Source organism: Lytechinus variegatus, chromosome 11, assembly GCF_018143015.1.
Source record: "Lytechinus variegatus isolate NC3 chromosome 11, Lvar_3.0, whole genome shotgun sequence".
NCBI classification, from domain to species: Eukaryota; Metazoa; Echinodermata; class Echinoidea; order Temnopleuroida; family Toxopneustidae; genus Lytechinus; species Lytechinus variegatus.
The window spans coordinates 35431281-35449545 of NC_054750.1; the positions used below are offsets into that span (position 1 = coordinate 35431281).

The 18265-nt window shown below is 35.3% G+C and overlaps 1 protein-coding gene across 1 annotated transcript; it reads right to left on the minus strand.

The window, feature by feature from the left end:
- Positions 1–1016: 1016 nt before the first annotated feature.
- On the minus strand, positions 1017–17820 carry LOC121423602 (hydroxymethylglutaryl-CoA synthase 1-like). The gene is made up of 10 exons (XM_041618986.1): positions 17737–17820; positions 14698–14991; positions 14234–14408; positions 11753–11878; positions 11098–11262; positions 9727–9898; positions 5906–6076; positions 5268–5500; positions 4565–4704; positions 1017–1348 (listed from the first exon to the last, which is right to left on the minus strand). Exons 2-10 carry the CDS (start codon positions 14971–14973, stop codon positions 1283–1285), a joined length of 1524 nt encoding a protein of 507 aa, XP_041474920.1. The 5' UTR covers positions 14974–14991; positions 17737–17820; the 3' UTR covers positions 1017–1282.
- Between the last annotated feature and the right edge of the window lie 445 nt (positions 17821–18265).

Genomic DNA, 18265 nt, shown 5'->3' on the forward strand with positions numbered 1-18265 from the left:
ATCTGCGGCTACCTAAGATAAACAAAATGCATTTGTATAATATAGCTGCCATAATTAATGTGTCAGGCAATTACAACTATAAGTAAAACATTTTGAAACAAAATTTTCACAAAAATCAGTTTAAAGGTTTAAATCCACAAAAATATTCTATACTTTTGCAACGTCTAATGGAGAAACATTAGAATGGTGGCAATAGGAATACATATACATTTTTAATATTGCTGGAAAAAAATAAAAAATCTGGATCTTCAAAGTTATTGTGACCCTGTAATGTTGGTTAACAAATTACAATAATTCTTCTCATGATTTATTTTTCTTTTTTTAAGGTATGATACAGCTTCTAATACAAGACCTATTCATCTACTAGTTTACTCTGCAACAATTCACATTTACAAATTTTACCATTCTAAAAACAGATTTTGATATTTATCATCAAAGAAGACATAATTACAGCCTCATCTCAAAATAATTTTTAATTCATGGAAGATCTTTTCTTCAGTCCTGTATCTTATGTTCTTGACCCTCATCGTATGCAGAGTTTCTTAGTGATGATAACTCCTATTCAAACTTCCAACCAAGGGAGCAGATTGTGTACACTAATTATGTACTGACAAGTACTCTAATTACATGACACTGATCACAATTAAAAGCCTTTATATGTGTACACTAATCACTAATCACAACCTGTGAACAAGAACATTATTTACATCTCTATTAGCACAAATGTCATTACAAGCCTAATAAAAAGATCTTCCTTGTAATGTGACCTTACATAATACTGAAGTGGAACAATCTAAAATAATTCTGCACAACAAATAAAATGGCAGTCCACAAAACATTTATGCTGAAGTGATGACCCTGAAGTGTTGTCAAAATCAAGGGATTTTTTTCGTGCCTTGAGAATCAGTATTGCATAATTGAAGAGCCTGGTGGGTGTTTCGTAAAGCTGTTCATAAGATACGAATGACTTTACGCACGACTGGTGATCCTTTCTTGTGATATCCCTATGTAATTGAGTTATGACCTAAGAACATGTTCCAGTCGTGCGTAAAGTCGTTCGTAACCTTAGGAACAGCTTTATGAAACACTCACCTGGAACCAGAAGGATCACCTGAAATAAAGGTGATGATTATACATTCCATCCCCTTTGATACATTGCAACAAGGGTGCACAAAACATTTTTAAAATGAGCTTTGGTTGGAGGAGCTGATCAGATATTGTACTTGAATACCGTCATGTGTCTCCTTGCAACAGGTTAGGCTTGGTTACCAGGAGTTTGGACCTAGCTTACTGTGACCTGGTCAGCAGTCTCCATATCCTCCACTGATTTTGATTCCTTTAGTGACTCCTGCAACATGTACACAAAAAGAATGCGGAAAATGTAGTGGATTAAAAACTAGTAAAGGGGAAATAACTGAGTTTGAGCTCCTGGTATTTCAAGAAAATTGTTCCATGAAGTTCTTTGTAATTAATGTAAGACTTAACCCCATGTTACTGCCAGGATATTTTGAAGGCTGCAGAGAGGCGCCTGAAGAGCCCTCTCGATTGTAGATTGTGCAATTGTGACAAAAACTAACATGCAAGTCACCCATTATGTTATCTACAAAATTGTGTACATGTAAGTGATTCTTTCAAAATTAGTCAAATTTATGTTTGTATCAATCATGCTTTTTAGAATTCGGAAAGAAATCTTAATATAAAGCTCCTAAACTGCTGATTTTTAGATAGACACTCTCTTAAGGATCCTTATTGAATATGACTTTAAATCACATTATCAAAAGATATTATTTTGTATTCATTGTTCTCAAAATTTCTGATGTATTTCTCAATTTTTCAACTTTTTGTTTTTCATTGACTTATACCGGGTGAGTAAAAAAAACTTGACACCTCAGAAATCCCTAACTTAAGGAAAAGATATGCCAAATTGCCTTGAACACATAATTATCATATATGGCCTGAAAGAATACCTTCTCTCAAATAAATTGATACCATATTTGTGTGGTATTTGACAATGCTTGGATGACCAGGAGGTATTCTTTGCAGTGATGTAAATATTGATTTGGACCAAATTCCACCATGACTGCAACACACCTTTTCAAAAATTGACATGTTAATATGAGTATCAATTCTCAAGTAGGTTTCATTGAAAATAGATTGTTTGTTAACTCATGATTTTGAGATCATTGGCATCTGGATTCATTCATTGCAGTTTTGCCTTACTTTGGTGCAAGTCCAAATTGACTTCACTGCAATAAATACCTACTGATTACCCCAGCGTGAAGACTTACAACATAAATACATGTATAGTATCAAATTAATCGGGAGGAGATACTCTTTCCAGACATACGTTTATAGTGATTATGCGTTCATGACATATTTTTCTTTAAAATGGGGATTTGTGAGGTGTCAAGTTTTTTTTACTCATTCGGTATATTTCAATTATAAACATGAAATTAAGTTATTTTAATCATTAAACTAAAAATAATAAAATAGTTATGAATTTGCAAAGGATCTGTACATCATAAAATCACATTTTTGAGCAAATTTTGGTCAAACATGCATCTCACATAATGTTGTGTAATTTCCGAACCTCATACTTGAACTTGTTCTCAAAAGTAGACAAAAGAAAAATAAAGTCATAAAATGACAAGGCATGAACCTTTCACAATGCTGGAGGGTTAGGGGTAATATTATGGGATTGCTTCTTCTTCTTAACCCTTATCAATTTTTTTATAAATTTTCAATTTTACTTTCAGTTGCTTGTGGTGGGGGATTATTCTTGTTATTTGGCACCTAGTAAATTAAACTATTTTCGCCATCATAAATGTAAATGATTCTTTCACAGGGATGTGATAAAATCCCTAGAGAATGACAGACACTACTGCAATGACAGGGTATCAAATCAGATTGTAAGACCAAACTAACTAAGCTATTGCATCTCCTTAATTCAGTAGTCTAAAGGCTAAACTTTCTGGTACTTCATATATTACCTCTTAATATCTTCAAAACAAAAGGTCTTAGTTACCTTTACCCAGCAGTATAATTATTCATTAACATGTTAAACATGATACTACAGTGATTAATCTAGAGTGTCAACTAGATGCTATCAACTAAATTACCAGTGCTGATATTCTAGTTTACCTATGATAATACTAAAGTGTGTATCAATCAAATAGTGAGATATCATGGTCAAAGTATGAATTGTATTCAAGTAGAAATCATAAATGCAGCTAAAAATGCTTATCATCTCAAACATTAAGTGTTCCACATTAACATTGAAGATTAAACAAGCAAGTCCCAACAATTTATTTTCATTTGCGGTAAATGAATTTATCAACCTTATGCACATAAAAAATTATCAATAATACACAGACAAAATACAAGTGCTATGTTAGTTTTGAAAGCATTGGTTCGTGTAAACTTATCCACTTTATAACATTATCAGATAAACTTTAATCTATTGTTTGATCTTAAATGCACTGGTATATTAATAAACATATTCATGATTATCATATTTTATGGCAGTTTGTGTTCTATTGTACAATTAATGAATCATATGAGCAAAGAAGGATGAATTTGCCCAAGCCATGTGCTATATGAGGGCATTCTAAAGGTTAAGGTTGGTGATATTGGTGGCATTGGCGATCAATGGATATATGATCAAAAATAGTGGGATACAATTACCAACTGAAAGCCATAGACAAAAAGTATTCCAAGTTTGGTTTGTTAGGATTAATTTCATTGAAATGAAAAGGATATGATGAAGAAAGCCAATCTCTTCTTCATGTCAAATGATATATCATTCAAATGCGTTTGTCACGATTTTATTATAGGCATTATGGTCAATCACACCAAGTAGAGAAAGAGAGAATATATGAGGGTGACTTTCATAATGCTTTTTTAGTATGTCTTCAAGAAACATGAGAGTTTTGAACTTGACTCTTGTTTTATGGAAGAAAGTAATTTTGAATATTGATAAGAAAGAAAATCATCCGGGGAGGTGTAAATATCCCTCATTCCCCTTTTTTTAAGCTCTTCTCAAGAAAGTGCTTAAGATTCCACTGAAACTAATAACATCAGTGGTCTTCCGATGTGTGATACGACGGTGCAAACCCATTTCAGGGAAAATTGACTTCAAAGTTTACTATAATAATAATACTAAAATAAATTGCTGCCTAGAAATTTAGTTATGAATAGAGTAGGACTTGTACTTTAATTTTCTGCAAAAATCTCAAAATGTTTTTTTTTTGACCAAAATTGACTGATACAACGGTTCGGATGACCACCAACGATATAGATCAACTGATCAACCTTCAACCCTGTACTTGAGATTCATTGTTCTCTTAAATATTCCTTTCAATTCTTTCCCTTGGCCTATGTTATCTTGTATGTCTGTAAAAGTCTCTCCTGAACATTATTGCATTTTAGCTGATATCTCTACTATTCTATTCAATCCATTACAGTGAGTCTTTGACTTTCTTCAAGGAGAAGTCCAAGATAAATTTCTAAGCTCAAGAACAATGTTTTTATACCATCTTATCCTTGCTTGTGCCTATGGTATTACCTGGATGATCTGTTGATTATCTACAGCTTGCTGTGAGATTGGGCTACGGTTATACTGTCTCCTGTGCATCTCATCTACATATGTCAGGTACCATGTGCCTGGGAATAAATCCTCTATACTGCCCTGGGGATTGTATTTAGCTGAAAATGAACAGAATTGAAAAAAAAAAACAAATTGACACCAAAACGAGCCCACAAATAACAACTGGAATAGTGTCTGTTTGGATTGGTGGAGAATGAAAACTCAGGGTAAAGATACTCTGAGTGCATTCCACATTGAGTAAAATTTGAGATAGCTTGAAGACAATAATTTGTTATAATTAAAATCAACTTTGTGAAGGTACATGTATTTTGTGGCTATTGAAAGCAATGAGAGAAGAATGAACTATCTATTGGTCCCTTAGACACTTCTCTGTGATTGCTTTGATCAATGGCTACTGTACTGCCATGATGCATTGATGTTGACCTAAGATGAAAGCGCTTAATTCAATGTTACATGTACTAAGTGTTGCAGACTCTCAACCCACCTTTAACACATTCAAGAATTTCCTTTCTACTGGGTACCCATTTACTTCACCAGGTTGGAGATTGGCAAACATAAATAAACATCTTGGCAAAGGATGAGAGTATTGCAAAGGGATTTGAACCCCAGTCCTTATCCTCTGAGCTACAACACCATTAAATTGACTTTCACACATCCTTACCTAAATGATGTGTATCTTCCCTGAGCTTCATGGTGTCTGCAAAGACTCCTGGTTCCACGCATCGTCTACTCTCTAACCTAGTCTCAAGGGTGTTCAGACTGTTCCTCATCTTGGCTAGGGCAGAGCCAGGGCTTGCATTGTTGCCTACACGTATGGAGTAGAGCGATGAGGCCATGCCGGATCCATAGGAGAACAAGGCAATACGCTTGTTTGGTAGTTGGTCGAGAGGTACGCTGAAAGGAAAAAGGAACACTCACATTACCATCATATACATCAGGTGACTAGTTGATCTTGACCATGATAAAATACACATAGTCTCAACTACTGCATGACTCCTGGAATGCAAGATTGATCTCTGTAATCACACAGGAAGAAAACTGCTATGTTCAATCAAATGTAACATGCTTTTTTTTGTCTCATACAACTTGTTGGTAATTTTGCTTATACATGGTGTGCTGAAACATGAGGAATAGTCATGGACATGATGTCCCTATTCTGCAATATATCCATTTATCATCACACATATGGGGGTCGCCTCTCTGTATTGTGCCATGTATACAATTTCACAAGCTTGTTCTACAAAATATAACTGAGACAAAAATAAATATATATGTATATGAGTGAGAAGTATTACTTACCTTGCCAAGTAGGAGACGAGACCACCATAGAGTGACGGGGTGTACATGTTACCTACTTGATTAGCTAGACGAAGAGATGGTTGGGTCTTTTGATGAAACACCTCCTTGCTTGCTGTCATGAATGCCTTCTCAACATTCTTATCAAAGAAGGTGTCTTCTAATTTCACATTCCTAGAAGTACAAAAAAATGAAAGGTGAGGAAGTAAAGCCAAGATTGCAGATCAAACTAACATGAGAGATTGGCCCCCACTCAAAATATTTACCAGGCTCAAGTATTGTTTATATTAAAGACATGACCATACATAGCCAAGAGTGACACAAATATGAAGCTGTGGATGATTGAATTATCAGTATTCTGAGAACTCAAAACTATTAAATATCTTTCTAGGAATGATCAGTTAGACTGAGTTCTCACAACTATAGATTTCATACTTTTCACAAATATGGATTTCAAACAGGGTATATTTATTTAATGATATTTATATAACATGTACAGGCGCGCCGGAACACTTTCAGTTTTGGGGGGGCAAAATCCCGAAGGGGGCACAATATTTTTGACAGCGTGAGATACCGAAGCGATCGAGCGGTAGAGGGCGTGGGACCCCCCCCCCACGGTAAGGACTTTGTGTAAAAATGGAGTTTAAAAGTTACGTTTCTAAGAGAATTCAAAAATAAATTTCTTGAGAATTAAACATAGAATTCACTACGAAAGACTATACTCAGAGTTTATGAGAACCTATGAAATCTACGCGCAAAACGATCGCTTAAAGGGGAAGTTCACCCTGACAAAAAGTTTATTGTAAAAATAGCAGAAAAAATAATAAAAAATATTGCCGAAGGTTTGAGAAAAGCTCATCATATAATTAAACAGTTATTAGAATTTCAATTATTTGATTTGTGACGTCATATGCGAGCAGCATTCCTACATAGCGAATGGTAAAAAATCAATGAAATGTCATTTTGTCAGAAAATTGAAAATGGTTTTCACGGTATCCTTTGTATATCAATAGACAAATTACTTCACACCCGATCATGAATAGAAAACAAAATTAAGTCATCAGGAACCATACAGAATTTGAAATTCATGCATTTTATATTACATAACACATTGGGCAGCTGCTCGTTTATGACGTCACAAATCCAAAACTTTGAACTCTAATAACTTTCGTACTCTTTAACGGATTTTCCTCAAACCTTCACCAATATTTTCAATATTTTTTCTGCTATTTTTACAACGGAGTTTTCTTCAGGGTGAACTTCCCCTTTAATTCGGAATGTGGTTTTCGTGTCTGATCAATTAAATTACGTAATACGCTTATATTGACTCAAAATACCAGAAATTACATTTTTCATGCAATATCCTTTCAGAAATATTTATTTATGTACATTTACATACACGGACGACGCGAGAAGAAGAAGAAGCAGAAGAAGCGTAACAACAGAAACAAAATACATTCCAATGAATGTCTTTTTAAATTCAAAATGGCGGGTGTTCTGACGTGGCAGACGACGATAAGCGCTTAAATACCCATTCTATTTAAATCATTTCTGACCTCAGTATTGGAGAGAGTCCCTGATTATACATACATAGGCAAAACGTTTCATATTTTGTAACTGGAGGAAAAAGAAATATGACCTGCTTAATTATTGTCTAACAATTTAAAACTTTTCTGAAAATTTAAAACATTACTCGATTTATGTGTTTCCTTTGGCATGTTTTGTATGGCTGGGAAGCACTTTTGGATGACCCCTTCAAAATCTTCTTTTTTCTTTACATATTTTCTGGGGAAAATGTGACCATAACTAGGAAATGATGAATATCGAATTCCTGGAAATATTCATTGGTAAATAATCATGAACTAACAAGCTACGGCAGTTCATAATGTACATTATGTAACATTATTTAGAAGAAAACAATTACATTCCAACAGCGGATGTGGTTGACGGTACACCATGTGGAGTTTTCGAAAAAAAAAAGAGAAAAAGTGGATAGAGGAAGAATTTAAATTGATAGGAGGAAGTAGACAGTGAAAGTCGAGTAATGTTTTGTTCAAATGAGCGTAATCCTGATAAAGACAGTAAACCAGAAAAGGTTGAAGAAGAGGCTTGATTAGTTGATAGATGAGTACTCCTGCTCTGCACTCCATTCGCCGAATCATAGCATCTTCTCATTTATCCAATAAGCAACTACTCAATCCTCTATAACTCTTTAAACTTTTCGGTTTTACAGCTATTTTCATATTCCATATGTTGCTCGAGTAACTAGCGTTCACGCGCGTTGGTGATATCGGGGGGGGGGGCGTTTCATGAAAGGACTTGTCGGACGTTTTATCCGAAAAGTCCCATTTCATCCGACAGTTACCATAGTAACAGTACCTCTCAGCCAATCAACATCAGAGAAAGATGTCAGATCTGACAACTTGTCGGATGAAACACTCCCCAGGTCCGGGAGCGTTTCATGAAAGGACTTGTAGGACGTTTTATCCGACAGTTACTATGGTAACAATGCTTCTCAACCAATCAGAATACAGGAAAGTTGTCAGATCTTACAACTTGTCGGACGAAAATATTTATGAAACACCACCCCGGTCTGAGCGTTTCTGGGCGACCGCGCGTTTGTTAGCCGACACAGCATACAAATTTGCCATTCGGTTTTAGTCTGAAATGTATTCATTAATACTAATAGGCCCCCATTCCACAGAACGGAGACCATTGAAAGATTGGTGAGGTCTTACAGCGGTCTTCAAGATCAATGAAATGTGTCGACTCTGTGGAATGGCTCAGAAAGACCCCTCAAAGAACTCTGAAAGACTAGTTGGATATTTCTTGTCGTACTGGTCTTAGACTAGTCCTCTCGAGATCTTTCAATGGTCTTTCAGAGATTTTTTATGCAATAAGTGATCTTTCAGAATTCTTTCCATGGACTTTGCCTGGTCTTTCAATGGTCTTTCAATGATCTTTCAATGATCTCTCATGAGTCTTACAGTGATCTCCGCAAAAATCTTGAGAGACTGCTGAAAGACCACTGAAAGACAATTTTCCTGTAAGACCGTTGTAAGACTGTTTTGAACCGTTTCAAGAAGTTTTGGAGCCCATGAAGACCACGAAGACCACTGAAAGATTGGTCAGGACTCGCGTAAGACCTCAAAGACCATTGTAGGTTCATTGAGAGACCTCTGAAAGATCAACCAAAATTCATGGTCTTTCAAAGGTCTTTCAGCGGTCTTGTTTATCACACTGTAATAAGATGGAAAAGGGGCTTATCAAAGGTATGTTTCACAGAGGGACATGTTCGTCAAAAGACGCAAGGCTTACTGTGATGTTTAATTGCCCCGTCAGGGGCGATTTTTTTTTATTTTTGACAAAAGAAATGACAATTCTTAGGCAGAAAAGTGCCTTCATCGTTTACTTTTGTCCTTAAATAATATCATTTTTCTACTTTTAGGGGGAAAATTGGGGGGCAAAATCTCGTTTTGCCCCCCCAAAATTTTCTTTGGGGGGGCAAGTGCCCCCCCTGCCCCCCCGCTTCCGGCGCCCTTGAACATGTATGTATTATTTTGATCTATTTATGGTTTGTGATTTATTTTTTTTAATGCATTATTTGTCAATAAGAGTATGAGGACAAGTTTTGAGTTTTTAATTGAACATGACAATAAAATAATTGAATTGAAATGAACTCTATTGAATTAAGTTGTTTACAAGTTACCTTGAATGTACTGTGTCAATAGCAACAGCTTTTTATGCTGAGCCCCCCCCCCCCCAAAAAAAAAAAAAAAAATCACACACATTAAATTCAAAGAAACAATCCTTCCAGTCATTACCTGAACTCTTCTACGTTTGCATATCTGCTGCCCTCTGTGGTATCAGGTGAAGGATCCCTAAGAAAGTCATTGAGTACAAGCCTGGCTAGAGACTTCTGGACTAGTTTGCAAAATGGTGAATGGAAGCAAATTCCATCAAAGGAATCTATCGTTATCCTTCCTGCTTCACCAACTGTTGTTAAAAGAAACCAAATTATGGTACATGACTACATGAAATATTGAAAACAAAACATGCATTGATGATGAGAGGGTCAAATATATTATGCTTAAATCACATACATCAATAATGTCCTGTTTATATTCTTACGCACAGAGGGATTTAAAAAACTTGATATTTATGTTATATTTATTACAATTCTTACCGTCAAGCCACTGGAAATTACAGAGTCACACAAGTAAACACTAAGCTACATCCCGGAACTTTTAGTTATTGTTGATAAGTGAGAATTATTAGCAAAAATATTCTAGAAAGGTGATATTGGTCCAAGAGTCAAATCATTGCAATTAACTTATCCTACTGTAGGGAAGCATTTGCCATGTAAGAGTGATAACATTAAAGGACAAGTCCACCCCAACAAAAACTTGATTTGAATAAAAAGAGAAAAATTCAACAAGCATAACACTGAAAATTTCATCAAAATCGGATGTAAAATAAGAAAGTTATGGCATTTTGAAGTTTCGCTTATTTTCAACAAAATAGTTATATGAACGAGCCAGTTACATCCAAATGAGAGAGTTGATGACATCACTCACTCACTATTTCTTTTGTATTTTATTATATGAAATATGACATATTTTTATTTTCTCGTCATTGTCATGTGAAATGAAGTTTCATTCCTCCCTGAACACGTGGAATTCCATTATTTTAACATTTTGTGCTTCAGGCAAGGATGTCCTAATCGTCAAATTCGTAAAAATTGAAATATTGTTTAATTCAAACACTTAAAAAACAAAAGAAATAGTGAGTGAGTGACATCATCGACTCTCTCATTTGGATGTAACTGGCTCGTTCATATAACTATTTTGTTGAAAATAAGCGAAACTTTGAAATGTCATAACTTTCTTATTTTACATCCGATTTTGATGAAATTTTCAGCATTGTGCTTGTCCGATTTTTCTTTATTGATTCAAATCAACATTTTTCTGACGTGGACTTGACCTTTAAGTCTAGATAACCAAGATAGCACAATGTACTTTCTCCACTCCCTAGGGAGCATTCATGCTATCCTGCAAAACTTACCATTCTGTAGGGCAGTATTTACCATGTAACAATGATAGCATTAAGTCTAGAGCACCAAAATAGCACAATGTATGTACATTCTCCACTCCTTTGGGAGGAATCAATTATTAAAGGGATCCTGAAAATCTTACCCTTCTGGAGGGCAGCCTCTGCCTTTGCAATATAACGCTGATAGCACTTGTCTAGAGCACCAAGATAGCACTGGATAGAGAGCTTGCCGTCAACACGAGGGTATTCAGAAGACATGTCAGGTTTGTAGAAATCATATACATGCTGCATGTGTGTGCTTCGAAGACCTGCATACAATTAATCATGTCATTGTCATATATGCATTTCTATTGATAAATTTTGAATCTAGCTATAGGTTGGTGTTTAATTTTCGGGGCAAGAAATATATATTATGAGGGTTCAAAGCAAACTTCTAAATATTTCCACATACGAAAAATTATTTCCACATAAAAATTTTTGAAATCCTCCCTAGTGATAAAATACTATTAATATCTTTTAATTTCTGTTTATTCTCTATAAAACAAAAATGAAATAAATGGCTCTATGTTCTTTCATCCATTGTTTGTTTTTAGAATTTGTTCGTTTTCCCACTTTGTCTCTTTATCTTTAATTATGGCCATGAATTGGTCATTCCATGACATGTCATTCAGATAACACAAGGATATAGTTTCTGTTCTTTACCTTATAGAAATTTCCTGCTTCAATAAGAGTGGTCTATTTCATACAGCTGATCATAATTGTAACAATGATGAAACCCAATCAATGCTCTAAACTAACCTCTTTCAATGACAAGTGGAGCATGAGGACCAACAAGCATGGCTACAGCTCCAGCACCCCCTGTAGGTCTAGCATTGCCAGTAGCATACACAGCAATATCACCAGCCACCACAAGGGCATACCGTCCTATACAATAAAATCAGACAAGGAAAAGGAGATGCATCGATTATGAACAACTAATTGTTTTCATAAGATGCCAATAACCAATCAATACCTAGTTGCATAGTATTATGTTCAATAGACTAATATTAAAGCGACCAATCAGAATTATTGTTTTTAACCCAAAATTTGTGATTGATATTTATGATTTATGTACAGACACCAAGTCTAAGTTCATTGACCCTAAAGACCTTTGACCCTGGTCATGTGACCTGAAACTCAAAAGGATGTTCTGTGATACTTGCTAACTCTTGGATAGAGGTCCATAAATTTTCTATATTAAGATAACATTTATAACACTTAATTTTTTTTAATATTTAGATGTTGATGTTGCTGCTGTCGTTGCAAAAGCAGCGCCTATAGTCTTGCTCTGCTATCCATGCAAGACAAAGATTAAAATTCTAATAACTTTTTAATTCTTTGATGGATTCCCCTCAAACCTCAACAAATATTTTAAATTATTTTTTCTGCTATTTTTACAATAAAGCTTTTGCCAGGTTGAAATTCCCCTTAACCCTAACTAGGCTGGGCTTTTTTGGCTGTTCTGTGGGTGGGGTTGATTCAACCCCCCTGAGATTTCGGCCGCCGATCGCGCGAACGCCGCAAAAATTTGCACGCTGGTAGTATGCGATGTAATCTACAAGGCTGTATGGTAAAATTTTCTAAAATTATGAGATTTTATTTTTTATGAATTAATTATGCTAATTTATGCATAAATCATACTTTTTGCTCTAATTAACTAAATAAAGCTCCCAGAATGCTAATTTTTGGTAAAAATATTCTTTGTAGCATTCTTAACAATCGCAATTGAAAAAAACTTTGTTTTGGAAATCAATTTCTTATGTATTTTATTGTTTTATGAATTTATGTATTTCGTTTGTTTTTCAACCTTTTGTTTTTCTTTGTTTTTTTCACCTGATTTATTGCACAACCGTTTTGAAGCATAATAATGCTAAAATCAATTGATTTCAGCTGTTCAAAGTAAAAATAATCATATCTGTATGAATAAAAGGAGAAAACTCAATTTGCATTGACTTTGTACACGTTGCATAATTTCGGAACCGCGTACCCGGATGTTGTAAATTTGGTCTCAAAAGATGCGCGAGACTTAACAGTATAAACTCTGTGAGTGGCACGGTCAAAAACTTTCGCACGGCGGAATGATCACAGAAAATGTTGAGGGGGGGTTGATTCACCCCCCCCCCCTTCATTGTATATAATTGTACAGGTTCTATTCAGGAATAGTGCATTTATTCAAGTTATCTACAGCAAGATAAGACAATTTTAAGATTGAAGAGAGCCACGCAAATATAAATGCTTTCTAAAAATAACTTTTAAAATCATGTTTATCATAATGAACTGACAGCTATCAGATAAATTTGTATTTGCTGATCACTTGAGTAAATATGATTGTTGGGATATTTTTATCAATCAATGATTTTCATTATTATCTAAAGTTTCAGATTTTGATGTCTATTCCCCTAAAATGGTCTAAGTTCATTCACCCTAAATGACCTTTGACCCTGGTCATATGACCTGAAACTCATAAGGATGTTCAGTGATACTAGTTTACTCTTGGAAATACATTTAGGTGTATTAAACTTTCTAACAATTATTCTTGGTTAATATTTAGATGTTGATGTTGCCATTATTGTTGCAAAAGCAGTGCAAGACAAAGATTAAAATTCTAATAACTTTTTTAATTTTGATGGATTTCCCTCAAACCTCTACAAATATATTTTCTGCTTATTTTCACAAAAAAGTTTTCGTCAGGTTGAACTTCCCTTTAGGAAGTGACCCTACATTGTATATAATTGTATGTACATAAGTTCTATTTCAGGAACAATGCATTTATTCAAGTTATCTACAGCACGATAAGAAAATCTAAAGATACTAATTCTTTCTAAAAATAACTTTTAAAATCATATTTATCATAATCAACTGACAGCTACATGTCCATGTAACAGATAAATCTGTCTTTGCTGATTACTTGAGCAAATATGATTGTTGGGATATTTATATCAATCAACATTTTTCATTACCATCATTGTTTCGTTTTATGATATTGAAATTGATTCAATGAAATGAGCATAGTGAATGATTCCATGTTTGTCATGATATAATCTTTGTTCATCTTTAAGACAATTAAACACTTGATTTTCCTCAGAGTTTGACAGGTCCCTATTCAAGATAAATTTAGTCAACTTTTCACCGATATGAATTATAGAAATAAATAGGTGGAAAATATTCATAAAGGAAACAGAAGGTATTGAACCTTGTACCTTATGGTTGACAATGTAGAGACATAACCACTATACTTACCATCCCAAGCACTAGACTCTACCCATGAAAGAGCATTAAAGAGAGCAGCAGTGCCTCCATAGCAAGCATTGGTTGTATCAATTCCTTCAATGTCAGTATTACCAGAATCTTCAAATAACTGCATCAGTACTGTCTTGACGCTCTTTGATTTGTCAATAATCGTCTCAGTGCCAACCTGCCAGTATGTAATTGATGTGTGGAATAAATGATTAAATACTTACATGGATAAATCTATTACTATATGATTTATTATTCTATTCATATTATGCAAAATTGTTTTTACATACACATTTACATATACCTTTGAAGATATCAGAATTGGTTTAATAGCATTTACATGTGTTTTTTTAAGTTTACTTCTTTATCTACGGGACTTATGCTTTCAAAATATCCATTCTCAAATTCTCAGAATAAATCCCAAATGTATGTAAATAGCATTACTTCTATGAAAGAAAAATACCCACCTCCAGTCTACCAATGGCATCAAAGGGAAGCTGATTATTTTCCATCAAGTTCTGGACAACTGTCAAACAGAGGGAGTTGATATCTTCCCTATCAGAGCAGAATCCCATCTTACCCTGTCCCAAGCCTATGGTGTACTTGCCGGCCGAGGCCCCATCAAACTTCTCCAGTTCTGTCTGGTCTACATACTGCGAGGGGAAGTAGATTTCTAAGGCAACAATACCAACGTTTTCTGGCCATTGGCCAGCAGGGCTAGTCATTCTCTGGAATCCAGGCATGATGATCAAGGTTTATTGCTGTGGACAAAAAGGAAACTTTCAGGTCATTATACATGTAAAACTAAAACTTTGCTCATGCTTCATGCTCGCATTGCCTGTTGAGTAAGATAATAGTCTGATCAAGAAGTTGCAAGGGCTTAAAATATCACATTTTAATAAAGCCAATAAATATGCACACATTCTGCTCGCAATTCAAGTTTTCATTATTTTGTTTCAGCAAGATACACATCCTGATTATGATCACAAAATGTGCTGAATATGTACTCACATCATTAGTGTGATTTATTTCAAGCATTGCGACTGGCCAATAAGCGCCACATGACATCCAAATTTTTGTGCATTGCACTGCAGTGCAAAAAGGTGTGCAACGAAATTGACATTGCACGCTCAAGCAGACCAGTGCGGTAAAAGTCTAGAGAAGTCCAACAAAACTGTCGGGTCTATAAGAATGTGTTTCTGTGTTGCTATTTTATATAACAAATAATGCATGATTTGCTCTGTCCTGCATAAAAGTAAATGCAGAAAAAGCTCGGTTTCTTCAGATGGTGCACACTGGGCACTCGCCGCCAGCGGCTCGTGCACAGTGCGGCACCTATCTAAAGAAACCTTGCATGCTCTGCATTTCCACTAACGCACTCGGCTGAATGCATTATTTATAATACTAAATCTTCAGGATTGAAGAAAGCAGACTACACAGAAGAAGAAGAATATGCATTTTTTCCCACATATGCCACTCAGAGTATCAGACCGAGTTTTGGACCTTGATGTTCGGGTAGGTGGAGCGTAGTGTAGCGGTAGTGAAGTGGAGTGGAGCCAGCACGAACATCACTTGAGGTAGATACACTATGTAAACCGTGGTGTGCTGTTAGGCCCAGGCTAAATGGTTGATTTCTTTATATGGCAGTGAGTCCAAACTTCGCAGATGGTCATTATCTAAAAAACTAGCCAATACCTTCATTTTGCAAGTAGATATCATCAAAAATGTGAGTTCAATGTGGTACTGACTAATTCTATAGCATTTTGTCGTCAATCTGATATAAATATCTCACCTTTTGAGCTTGGGTTTTTGTTTAAATCTCCTAAAAAACTTTGGTTCGCCAAGTTAGGTCACACTTTTTCAGAACGGTTTTCCTGCACAGCGCGCACTCGTCAATTGGAATAGAATTTTTAGATCACGATACCAGCGAAACCCCTTGACCTACTTCACATTTTGTCAACGATTTTACAGTTTATGGTCTTGCCGTCAATGTGGTAACTATTTCTTGAATTGCTTTTCCATAAATTGTGCCCATATTTTGTGAACAAATTTAAGCCTAATCTATAATCAATCATATTTTTGAAAAGTCCACAAAGTTTGGACACCCCATCATAAATTAACAACCTTAAATGTATGGCAGTGTATCCTATTGCTGGACACCTTTATTTCAGGGCTTTAAAAATGACTTGAGAAAACACAATCAAGAAAAATTTGCATTTGCTATTCCAAATATTATGAAAATTGTGAATGTGATAAAATTATTTTATATTTACCAACCGTTTTCTTTGCATCGCCCTTGCAACATACCCCTCCACGTAAAACAATTTTTTACATCACAATTCCGGACGCACGCCGGACGGGTAAGATATTCTTGATTGTAAAGAAGCAAGAAAGAATTGGTGTGATTTTTTCCTCATAAATAATATCATGAGTAAATTCTAAATGTTATTTATACCGAATCTGAGCAAATGTTGGTAATAAATTTGTGTTTGCTAACAAATTTTCTTTTTTTCTTTTTAACTACATGTTCCATGGCAATTTCCCATATTATGCTCGTTCATATCGTGACACTCATCAAGTTCTATCGATGCGCTGTCGATCGTCGACGGCTCTCATCGTGCTCATCAGGTAAACCTCGCGCACGGGTACCTTAAGAACTAGCCGTCGACGATCACCCACCTCAACATTCGATCGAACTCGAAGGAGCGGACAAGATTGAAAATTGGCAAATCAGGCCCATATTTCTGTCAGAAAATGTGATCAATTATTTAATGTATTAAAACTAGTCTTTATAGGCATATGACTTACTTATATTTTAAGCATTTTCTGCCATTTCAGAGATAAGGTATAAATTTGATTTTTTTTCACCTTGATTTTGCAATCTTGTTTTAATATGTATGGCTCTGTGAAATTGAACCAGGCCCTATGGAAGTCTTGCAGTACAAAATTGTTTTCGTACGCAGTAATATACGCGTCCGGAATGATACCGGTACTGCAGTGTCCGGTAGATCTATACCGAATACCGGTACGGTACCGTACAGTCATTCCATAATGAAATATCTTACAAAAGTATTCTTCAAAGTTCAGTACAAAGTGTTGCCTTTCAACTCAGGTTACTCAGAATGACAAAAATTAAGGCAAAATCGTACACAAGTGCGCGTACACAAATCTACGAGTGGTTCCCAAAAACATGATTTGGCCAAAATTAATAATCTGAAATTGCACAAAATAACTTATGCCTGACGCACTTTTGCTTTTGTTTTGGTTTCGCCCCGCCCCGGCCCACTGTGCGCCGGAGCCTAGGGAGAACGAGGCTCTGATCCAACACGGGTCCGTCAGCTTCGGCCGAATCACAGGTCGGGTTCAGGGGCTCTCTCTTTCGAGTCTTCGAGGTGTTTGACAAACCAACAACTGGGCTCAAACTGACGTACATCAAGTGATTAAGCAGCTCAAACACACGTGAATTTCACACACAAATATACAAAGTTAATGATAATTTCACTTACAAACTAAGATGATGAAATGCGAAATTTTCTCAAACAAGCTGCGTCTCCTTGGATGTAGTTACCAATTGTGTGCGATGAATGCATGAATTGGATTTAAGGTAATGAATATTCATAAGTAAATGTAACCAGTATATGAAAAAAAAATTCATGTTAGTTTTAAATAAAACAGAATTTGCTATTTTTCAATGGAACATTAATAATTTTTTCAGTAAAAAAAAATTATATGACTATGTGTTGAAAGTATGCAATAATTAAAATCAAAATTGGAATTCATTTATTTAATATTTTAGCTTGGCAACAGTTCCTTATGAATATTAATTTATAATCCAACCAATAGGAAGGGTTATCGGATCGCGCGAGTAATCCGTGTGTCGATCGCACCATGCATGCCGCATGCATGCCACCGTATCATCTGAATCACATCAAATACTGGTGCTTTAATTTATCAAGGTCATTTAAAATCAGATCGAACCAAACATGTGAAAATATACATGTATGTTTCTTTTGTCATCCTCAATACCCATACTAT